At 36.6% G+C, this 11,942-nt stretch overlaps 1 protein-coding gene across 1 annotated transcript; it reads left to right on the forward strand.

Annotated features, from left to right (window-relative positions):
- The first annotated feature begins 5,433 nt into the window (after positions 1–5,433).
- Positions 5,434–7,234, forward strand: LOC143583969 (transcription factor DIVARICATA-like). Its single transcript, XM_077066137.1, has 2 exons — positions 5,434–5,774; positions 6,925–7,234. Exons 1-2 carry the CDS (start codon positions 5,434–5,436, stop codon positions 7,232–7,234), a joined length of 651 nt encoding a protein of 216 aa, XP_076922252.1.
- Positions 7,235–11,942: the final 4,708 nt, after the last annotated feature.

Genomic DNA, 11,942 nt, shown 5'->3' on the forward strand with positions numbered 1-11,942 from the left:
GCGTATGGCACACGTGCATTTTTTAAGAGGGGATAAACCCGGTCAGTGTGCTACATCATATCTTATTGTAAAGTGCGGAGAATGATTTGACATGGCATATACAATTCTGATAAACAGATTTTTGCTCATCCGAAACCTTCTTCTAAAGTAGCTTTCAGGGTAAACCTGTTGGGGAGAAAAGTAATCATTCCATAGATGTGTGTTGCCTTATGCACGACCTCTATTTATTTCTTGGCGTTTCTCTTTGTTAGGTCGTCTAGAACTTGACTCTGAATCTTCAGCACGCCTTCTCTTGATTTAAGCACGCCTCCTCTTGATTTATTCATACATTATTTTCGTATTCATCATCCATCAATAACTCGAGTTGCTTATTCCACAAGCTCATGAAGTGAGCATCAGAATTTATGGGAACCTCTGGCATTTCTTCATCACTCAAACTTATTTTGAATAAAGATTGGCAAAATTGAGGATAAAAGGTTGTGAGGTAAATTGAAGATAACTGGATGTATATTTGGTGGAAAACTAGCCGTTAGGAAACTAGCCGTTACAAAACTAGTCGTTTGAAAACTAGCCGTTACAACTAGCCGTTACAAAACTAGCCACTACAAAACTAGCCATTAGTTAGGGGTGCAAACGAGCCGAGCCGAGCCCGAGCTCGACTAGGCTCGAGCTCGGCTCGTTTAGCTTACACAGAGCTCGAGCTCGGCTTGATTCGAGCTCTATTTTCAAAGCTCGAGCTCAGCTCGTGAGTAGATTTTCAAGCTCGAGCTCGGCTCGGGCTCAACCGTTTACTATATATCAACAATTTTTTATATAATTATACTTATTTTTATATGATTTTTTTCTATTATAACTTTATATATAAAATAATATATATTATTTAGTTATTTCTATTTATTTTTTCATAAAATTATATATATTAATTAATAATTATTAAATATATATTTTAAAAAATTATAAAAAAGGTAGGCTCGTTTAGGCTCGCGAGCCGGCTCGAGCTCGATAAGTGAAGCTCGGGCTCGGGCTCGGGCTCGTTTATTAAATGAGCTTATTTTTAGGCTCGGGCTCGATTAAGCTCGGCTCGATCGAGCTTTTTAACGAGCCGATCTCGAGTAGCTCGCGAGTAGCTCGGCTCATTTGCACCCCTAGCCATTACAAAACTAGCCGTTATAAATCTAGTTATTACAAAACTAGTTGTTACAAAGTGCTCTCTATAAATGGATGATGAATTCCCAGTGACGTGCTAAAAGTAGTTTAATAATTATTAACTGAATTAACTTAAAATAGACACTAAGTAATACTCTAGACTCTTTAAAACTCGACTAATCTACTAACCGGCAAGTGAACCGATCGACTCTAGTAAAGCTAAGTAAGTCCGAATATCGAACCAACGAGACTCTTTAAATTACGTTATTAGCTAATTAGACTCAACTACAGACAGTCAGACATGACTTATTTATTTATATTTGTTTAAGGTGGATTTTTATTTAAAATACTAATTTAAGACTTTTATTAAAAACTAATTAAGAAAACAAGTAAATTAAAAGAAAACACAAGTTTGTTGATTAAATCAGATGATGATGAGAAAACTACCTAGGCTAGAATCCTCTAAATTTCAGTTGTTAATTAACCAGGAAAATATTTAGTTATGGACTGGGATCGTATAATAGACACTTAAAAGAAAACCCAAACAGGACCCCTGACCCTTCTCAAGAAGACACCTATGGGTTTCTAATAAGTTTTAACGCACGCCAGCATTAAAAATCAAGTTCCCTTACGATCACCTAATTAATTATGACTTAGTTCTTTTATAATGAAATCCTACCTTAAAGCGTGGAAATCAAAGGCAATTTAATATATTTAATTGATTCAATAGACAATAATAAATAAAACCTATACGAACTCCTTACGAAGAACAAAATCTAGCAAGATTAAATAATAAAGATCTATCAGTAACCTAGCACTTGACAAATATTTAGGTTAGCAGCACACTTAGGTTTATTTGACAATATTATTCCTATGATATTATTGCAAATCAATCATAAAATAATTAAGAACACAAATTATTGACCTAATAGAAACCTATCATATGACAAACAATAATCAAGGCAACTATGGAATAAAACTCATCAAACAATCCTAAGCATCCATATGCATCAATTTAATATAAATAAATCTTTTACAAAACAATCAAAGAAGAATTCATGGCAATAATAAAGGAAAACGAAAGAAAACCAAAGATAGAACCCGTGTTCTTCGTCTTCAAACTAAGAGCGCTCCACTGAATGATTCTTCAACTCCAAAACCTTCAAAAATTGCATCCTAAGCCTTGGAACTCCACAAATTTGGATGGATTACTCAGGTTATCTTTAAGGTTGAGTTTAGGGGGCTTTATATAGGAAATTTAATGGCAAAATCCTAAAATTCGTTAGAACCTTCCGGAATGGGGCCCATCGCGCCGCGCGGCGGGCCTGGTCTCTCCCTGTCACACAGCGCTCTGTCAAATGAAGGGGGACCAGCCTGGTCCGGTACGGTTCATTCCTGGTTCAGTCCGGTTCGTTTCCTGATGCTCCGGTTCTCCAATTTAGCTCGTTTCCGCTTATTTTTCGCCATCTTTTCTCCACAATTGAAACCCGGAACCTAAAATATAAAAACATGTTAGTAGTATACAAATCTTACATAAAATCGAACAAAACTAATAAAATATTAAATAAAATGTACACGGAATTCATGTATATTAAATGTTATATCACCCAGCTAGTCTTTCATTAACTCATTTCTTCACATTAAAAAATGGACGATGAAATCCCATTTCAGCATTTGTTAAATTTTAAGTCAGAAAATTGGTAAACAAGATTGGAATCTTCTCAACCTCCTCAGAAAATGTTTTAGTAAGGAACTCGAGCAAGCTTAGACCTTCAAGCACGACTTATACTAGCTCGAGCATGATATCTTACTCACATAAGGTTATCTTCTGGAAATTCTTCTAAGTGTTCAAAGCTTCGAGCAAGCTAAACTTCGTCAAGCAAGGATGTTCTTCATCAAGCACAGTTTGTTATTCAAGCAAACACTTGATCTATCCAGCTTAAACAAAAGATTACAAGCATTTTGGTGGTTCGAGCAAGGATACAATAAAGGATGATCTCAAGAATGTTCTAAGTAAAACTACGAGCATGGTTCAATCTCGAGCAAGTTTCAATTGCCGAGAATACTAGAATTGTTCTTAATAAACCTTAGTGAAGATTGAAGAGATCTAGAAGAATATGTTTGCTCATGGGATTGATTCGAGCAAAGTTGGAATTAATCAGAATGAATGAAGTCTGCTGGAGTAGAATATTTTCTTAGGAAAATATTCTAAGTAAAGTCTACTCGAAGAAATGCTTCGAGCATACTCAAGGTTACAGGTCTGCTCGACAAGGATAATTGATACTCGAAGACCAAGTTTACACTTATGTTTATTTTATTGTATTTTATAATCATTAGGGTTTCTAGAAGGAACGTCTATGGGCCTATATAAAGAATCCTAGGTTACACCATGGGAAATACGCGTGCTTGAATGATTAATGAGAGACTAAGACCTCAACCCACGCAAACCTAGTACGTCAGCCGTCATTGAGAAAACCCTAGACGTTCCATGCACAAACCCTAAAAGCTTCCACTGTTCTTGAGTGAGTAAATATACTGGAAATCTTTTGAGTGAACTGTGAGTGTGTTCTAACTACAATCATACTACAATACCAACGTCCTGATTATATCTGATTCCGCAGGATATTTTCAGTGGATCTTTGCAAACCGATTTAGTGTTTATTCTTGTCAACTGTTTTATGTTACACGAGATCCCCGGTCCTGACAAGTGGTATCAGAGCTGTGCACGCTCAGTGAAGACCATTTTGTTGGAAGTTTGTGTGTTTGTTAAGCTTTGCATCAGATCTAGGTTAATCTCTTTGTTAAAATATTTTACTAAGGATCTTTCTAAATCTTTAAGAACAAGATGGATGATCAAGAGGTGTCCACTAATAAGATTCCTAGATTGCTTGGACAGGAAAATTATATTAAGAATTTTCCTTAAGACACTAACCCACATCGACCCAAAACCTAAACCGAACTCGTTCCAATCCAAATCCCGTTTCAACCTAAGCCTGCCACTTTTCCTTAAGACACTAACCCACATCGACCCATTTCTTTAAATTTGTTGACCAATTTTGACTCGAAAATAAAAAGTTGGAATTTCAAGTGGTTCATTTAGCCTAAGTTAGTTAAAATCCATGGCCCAAGCCAACCCATATGATTTTTAAAACAACTCAAACTGACCCATTTAAAATGGTTTGGGTCAAGATTGACACCCATATGACACAACATTATCTCGAAAGATAAAATTTAAAGTTATTAAAGAAACCAAAAGTTATAAAACAAAACATTAAGGATGGCAAAACAAACCCAAATATATTGTTCTGGGTCAATTTTGATAACTTTTAAAATTATGATGAGTCGGGATGGATCAAAATAATTTTGCAAGAAAGTCAAGATGGGTTGCGAAAATTTGTTTATGGGTTAGAATGGACTAAAACAAGCTTTATCCAATTTTATTTCAAACAAAACCCACGAAACTGAATAGAAACCGAGAAATCGAAACCGAAATAATTGAAACCGACCAAAATGAAAAATAAAACGAAGCGAAAAAAAAACTGAAAAAACCGAACCTGAATTGAGACGAAACCAAGTTTTTTTTTTTTGTTTTTTTTAGTGAACGAGGACGACGGGGGAGACATTTTAGTTATTTTAGTTATTGCGTTTTTTATTTATATTTTTTGTTATTAATTTTTTTGAATATTTTTTTGAGAGTTTTTGAAACTCTTTGCATTTTAACCTTTACTTGGGTCACGATGGATTAAATTTACCCATCTTGAGCAATACCCATCCTAACCCTCTATTTTAAAAATCCATCTTGACCCATATCCATCCTGACCCAAACATATTCTAACCCATCACCCAAATCTAACCCAACCCATTGATATTGCCACATCTATAAAACATATTTGGAAACTATAATATGACCTTGAATAACATAAGTATAAGTTGGGATGAATTTTGTTCCATAGGAATATTCTCTAATATTTCTCACATGGATACGCCATTAATATTATGTTCCCTAATGATATTTAATATTTATGAACAACATACCAAATTCCCAAATGCTAAAATACTCTTTACAAAATTATATCATTTGAAAATTGAAATTGAGAATATATTTCATGGAATTATTTATTTACCATTTGTATTGGATAATCACCCATACACTTTTACTGTTTTTTCGTATAAAAAATCCATAATGGAAACAAAACAACTATACAAGAAGATCTCGTAGGAGAAGATCTCGTAGGTTTGCACATAAATTTTATATATAAAAAAGGTATTAATTCAATTCAACACAACATGCACAACGACCAGGACAACAATATGAACGTCCAGTGGACGAGACACGAGCATTCAATGTTTGTAAATGTGGTGGCGAACGGATCGAATGGGTTGGAGGAGATTGCTGGCATGATTCCAGGTAAGCAACCGGACGAGGTGGAAGCGTACTACAAGGCGGTGGTGGGCGAGTTGCTTGAAATTGAGGCGGGTCGGGTTGAGTTACCTGGTTATCCCGATGGTGATAGTTACCCGAGTAAGACAAAGAAAGCCGAATCGGTTGTGAATGAGGATTCGAGGTCTAAACCTCGAGAAAAGGAGAGGAAGAAGGCGAGGAATCCGTGGACTATAGAAGAACACAAGTACGTTAACTCTTTTTATTGTATTGTTTGTAATTTTTGTTTCGTCTTCTTGAAGTATATAATGATTTTGCACCATGCACACTTTGCATAGTCCAAGAAACCTAGAAAAACGAACTGAAACCAACAGTTTGATTTTGAACTTTAGTAAAAACCGAAATATTGGTTTTGTTTTGGTTTGGTTTTGTGTTTTGTTAACAACTAATATAACCAAACCGAATCGAAATTACTAAAAAAAATAAAAACCATTAAAATTGAAGCTATCGATTAATGTTATTGAATTTACAACTTTTTATCTTTTATTTTGAACTAGGATAGAGCCCGTGTGATACACAGGTGGTTAAAAACAACAAAAAAGTTAAATTTAGTACTATGCATGATAACATACGTTATAGATTCATAAGATATTAATAATGATAAACAAAATTTTATAGTTCATAAATCTCTAAAAGCCTCTTTGAATACAAAATTGGATGTTAACTTAATTGTTTAATGATTTTCTGGTATTAATTATAAGTGAATTAATAATATATCATTTATAGGTCAAGAAATCCAACACAGTAACTACTTAAGTTGAGTTGGTAAGCATCTTTAGTTTGAAACATGAGGTCTTGGGTTCGAGACTTGTATCACACAATAATTTATTTTTCAAAATTTTACAAAGTGTTATCTTCATATGAAGATGGTTGTATTTGAAGAGAAACCGGGTCATGGGTTATAACACAACTAAACGGGTTCATGCTCCATATTGTGTTTAGAAGAAGAGATGATAAAATAGGAAACTGCTCACATGGCATCTAAGTGGCATCCTATGTGGAAACCCTAGAATGATACCATGTGGAAAAATCATGTTGCTTTAATATATAGTTAGATTAGATTAGATTAGATTAGATGTAAGTATCCATATGTTCAACATTCATGGTTATATTTTTTTTCTAAGAAAAAATATTAGGCCCAATTTCAGTATCCCGTGTTAACCTTTTCGACCTGATTAGCAAAATCGAATCAACCCCCAAAACCTTAAAATGACGGTTCTGAAAAATAAAAAAAAAACGAAAATTTGTTTTGGGTTCGGTTTTAGCCCAAAACCGCACCTTATGTTTCTTTTATATAGCATACGGTAATTCTTGATTAATTTGGTTCATGTTTACAGGGGGTTCTTGGATGGGCTGAAGAAATATGGAAAAGGTGACTGGAAAAGCATTTCAAGAATGGTGGTGATGACAAGGACGCCAACACAAGTGGCCTGCCATGCTCAAAAGTTTTTCCTTCGGCAGGCTCTACCGGAGGAAGGAAATAATAATGACAAGAAAAGGAAGAAAAAGACATATAGCATTCATGACATAACCACAACGGATGATGCGTCAACAACAGCATCACCCTCTGATTTAAGTGGTGAGCAGTCCAATGGTAGCCAAGAAAGGGTTGCGCAATCATCAGTAACATTATCGCCGAGCATTTAAAAGGTTACCGCACAACCTATGTCATCAACACTAGCAACAACGAGTTTTTATGATAACAAAGGTAATGCAACAACATCCTCATCCCATTATTTCAATGGCGGGCAATATTATGGTGGCCAAGGGGTAGGAGCACTGCCATCTTATAGTTTATGTGGCGGCCAAGGCAGAGAAGCACCACAGCCTTCGCATAGCGCGAAGGAAACCAATTCAATTGGTTCGCGTCGCGCGAAGTAGGTATAGGGTTGTCGTGCAAGCCCTAGCTATGCCACGTGGCACGACATGTAGCAGGCAATGTGTCACCGTTGCGCAAAGGACAAAGATTTCTAGATAACTTCTATTGTTTCGTGTAGCGTGAAGAAACTTGACTACATTCCTTCGCGTAGCGCGAAGGAACAAAAATACTAAGGCGGCCCTTAAGTGGCTCGCGGTGATGCGAGCATGCGAAGTGCAAAGTGCGTCATCAAAGCGCCACATTGCGCCCATCGCACTTCGCCCGAGCCCATGCGCGTGCGTGTCGGGTGCTTCGTACCCTCCGCTAGGACTGCTAGGTGTGATTTGGAACATAAGAATATTATCATATGAGCTCTCTTCCTTATAAATAGCTTACAGGTTTTATAATCTAGCGATATGGGACAAGATTTCAAAATCTTATTTATACCATTGTGGAAGCCTTCAATTTTCTTTCCTCCACCAATGTGGGATGGAATTTTTACTTCCTTTACTTTCTCCATTCTTTCTTTTTGCTTATTTTATTTCTTCTCTTTTCCTTTTTATTTCTTCACTTTTCCTTTTGATTATTTTATTTCTTTTTGATTGTTTTATGGTTTGTTATAGTGAACCTTACATTCCATTATTTGTTTCTGAACCCTCACATTATTCACCAGAATTATTGGTACGACATTTATTGGCTTAGGTGCCACCAAGTTTAGCGTAGGCTCAGTGATAGCGGTTATAACGTAGGCTGGAATATGCCATGAGTTCGGGTCATTGATTTCGGGAAAGATGATGGGTGAGTGATTTCCAATGACACTGTAAGACCCCGTTACCGGTAGTCCTACTTTCGTGTTGGATTTACTCATAAACACAGTTCTAAATATCAGAGTTAATTAAAACATTTACGCGGAATATAAAACTTTCATAAAACATTACATAATTCACAACTTGTCTCAAAACATCCTTTGTCTTTCAACATTAAAGCATTAAAATTAAAACATCATAAGTCTTCAGATGCCAGACTCTTGTTCAATGCCACGTGTCTCCTCAAGCAAGCCGCCTCATCCTACTCACCTGCGTGCATACTAAAAGTCAGCTACGCTGAGTGAGTTCTAGTTAATCATACACTATACAATACACATAAACTTATATTCTTTCATTCATACTTTCATACTTTCATACTTCCATTCTTTCATACTTTCATTCTTTATTTTGTATTAACTTACCTTCATATCTTACGTTATAAAGAGCATTACGCCCTACATTCCTCGAGTATTATTAGGGCTCGGTACCCTCCTTCCTCGAGTATTATTAGGGCTCGGTACCCTCCTTCCTCGAGTATTATTAGGGCTCGGTACCCTCTTTCCACGAGTATTATTAGGGCTCGGTTTCCCTCTTTCCACGAGTATTATTAGGGCTCGGTTTCCCTCTTTCCTCGAATATTAGTAGGGTTCGGTTCCCTAGTTCTCGAATATTAGTAGGGTTCGATTCCCTCTTCGTTACCATACAACCATACATCATACCTCGAGTATTATTTGGGCTCGGTACCCTTTTCGTAACCATACAACCATGCAACCGTCATTTCCTTCTTTTATTAACTTTATCACGTTCATACACATAAGCATACATATCATACTTACCTTACACATAGCGTTACAACCTGACAGTACGTGCAATATCCGAAGATCGTTCACGTACCATCAAGCAATCATTCATACATATCATATCATTCACATAAGGCATACACTTACCTCTTAGGATAAGCGTATTAACAAACATATTGAGTATGCACACAGCCCCGAAAACATAACACATAAATGGGGCTAGAAACTCACCTGAACACGGTTACGTTCACCGTTAATCGCAATCCCTTTCCTCAGTTGTGCACGGCTGACTGTATAACAAGTATACATATCAATTAACTACTACTACTCATGTTGTATTTCTATCTTTATATGACCCACAACGAACGGGGGTCCGGGGGCAGCGCCCCTGGCAGCGGGGTCTATGGGCGGCAGCCCCTAGCAGGGTCCAAGGGGCAGAGCCCCTGGCTGGGGTCGAGCTGCCAGGTCAGCTTGGAAAAATTTTATTTCCATTAACTGTCTTAACACATTTTTTCATTAGGTTTTTAATTTATTTTCTAAGCGAACTTAACTTTAGGCGAAGTTAAACCTTAAGCGAACTTAGCTTTAGGCGAAGTTATCAGGCGAACTTGGCTTTAGGCGAACTTAGCTCTAGGCGAAGTTATCAGGCGAACTTGGCTTTAGGCGAAGTTACCAGTTAGGCGAACTTGGCCTCAGGCGAAGTTACCAGTTAGGCGAACTTGGCCGTAAGCGAAGTTATCAATTAGGCGAACTTAGCCTCAAGCGAAGTTATCACTTTGAAGGCGAAGTTATCGCTTTGAAGGCGAAGTTGCCCAGTTGCAGGCGAAGTTGCCCAGATCAGCCACGGCTTTGATTTCTGTCCAGCATTTTGGGCGATTTTAACACCCGTGTTATGGTTCGACATCACCCACTACGTTTCCCAACCATTTTCGGTCGTATATACGCTATAAAGCTCGGATCTTTAAACTTCAAAGATCAAGAATCATACCTTTTTGAGCTTGTTCGGATCTCGTTTACTTGTTAATCACAACTAATCGCTCTCTCTCTCTCCCTCGGATCTGCCCGGTTCTTCCCACCGCCAGCGGCGAAGTTGTGTGGTGTGTGTGTTTTTTTTGGAGTGTGTTAGAAAAGTGATAGAATGAAAGATATTTTTGGGTTTAGGGGGTATTTATATCCCTTAAATCCCATGGACCTAAGGCCCATTCTCATTTAACCCATCTCAATTAATCCAAGTCCATGATCCGCTCCTTACTGATATTAAATAATTAACGCTAAATCACTAAACATAACTTTCTTTATTCAACATTAAAATTTTAGGATGTTACAGACACCCTGGAACGTTTGTTGGTAAATGGTTCTGTTGCAATCAGCCATTTGATTATCGGGAATACTTCTAGGAGTGGATGGAGGTGAACTTTTCGGTGATGACTTTGGTGTGGAATCAATATTGGCGGGTTGTTTCTCTGAAAGTGGTGAATTTGAAACTGATGACGGACTGGACTCGGACTTCAACGGAGCAGGTCCAAGATTTCCCGGTGGTGGTCCTTGTGATCGAAGATGTGGCGTAAACCTGAAAAACACACAAGATCAAATGAGTGGACTCTGTAAACCACTAAAATAAAACTAAAACTAAAAATAAAATTAGACTCCTACGACTCAAAACAAACACAAACCAAATAGTATGAATGTAGCAAGTAAGTTTACTAAAAGCTAATAAACGCAATTGCTAAGAGTCCTCGGTAACGGCGCCAAAAACTTGATGTGCTAAAGGTGGTTATATGATTTATTAACTAAAATACACTAATCTAGACACTAAGTAATAATTCTAGACTCTTAAACTTAACTAAAACTACTAACCGGCAAATGTACGGATCAACTCTAGTACAGTTTAAAGTCCGAATATCGAACCCACAGACTCTTTAAATTACGTTAACTAGCTAACTAGACTCAGTTGACTGACACGGCTATTTATTTATATTATTTATGAGGGGGGTTTTACTAAAAAGCTAAATGTAAACTAATTAAAATTAACTAATAAAACTAAGACGACTCGACTTAGAAATGGACTTAATTCATATGATGATGGAAAAACCACCTTGGCTAGAATCCCCAAAGTTTCAGTTATCAATTAATCGAAAAAATGCTTTGTTATAGAACTAGGATCATAAAATAATCACTTAAAAGAAAACTCGAACAGGGCCCCTGACCCTTCTCAAGAAGACACCTATGGATTTCTATTAAGTTCTTAAAAACACCAGCTTTAATATTAGACTCACTTACAGTTATCTAATTGATTATGAGCGAGTACCTTTAAACAAAATCCTACCTTACAGTGCGGACATCAAATGTAGTTTAATAAATTCATTCGACATTAATAGACAAAGCTGAAAGATCAAACCTAGACGAATTCCTTACAAAGAACTAAATCTTAGTCAACAAAGGCATATCAAATAACCTATCACCTTACAACTTTTTAGATTAGCAGCACACTTTTATCTATTTGATTAATAATATTATTTCTATGATCTTATTGCAAGTCAATCATAAACTAGTCAAAAAAACGCAGTAGATGACCTAACAGAATCCTATCATATGAAACAATCACCAAGGAAACCGTGAAATAATAAAACTTATCAAACAAAACCAATCACGCATATGCATCGAATGAATAATATCAAACTGTTTACTGATTCATAAAACTATAACGAAAAGCAAATCCAAATAAAATCAAGCATCACAATGGTTCATCACAAGCCTCGGCAGTCTTAAAAGTTTTAGCTAATCATCTTAAAATCAAATAAAACAAGAACGCTGGAATTCATGGTGAAAATAATAAAGAACGAAAGATTAAAGGCGATAAAACCCGTAGTCTTCGGTCTTGGATGATAGGC

Source organism: Bidens hawaiensis, unplaced genomic scaffold, assembly GCF_021521415.1.
Source record: "Bidens hawaiensis isolate Kalapana, Puna unplaced genomic scaffold, B.hawaiensis_p1.1 tig00032748_1, whole genome shotgun sequence".
Classification (NCBI taxonomy): domain Eukaryota; kingdom Viridiplantae; phylum Streptophyta; class Magnoliopsida; order Asterales; family Asteraceae; genus Bidens; species Bidens hawaiensis.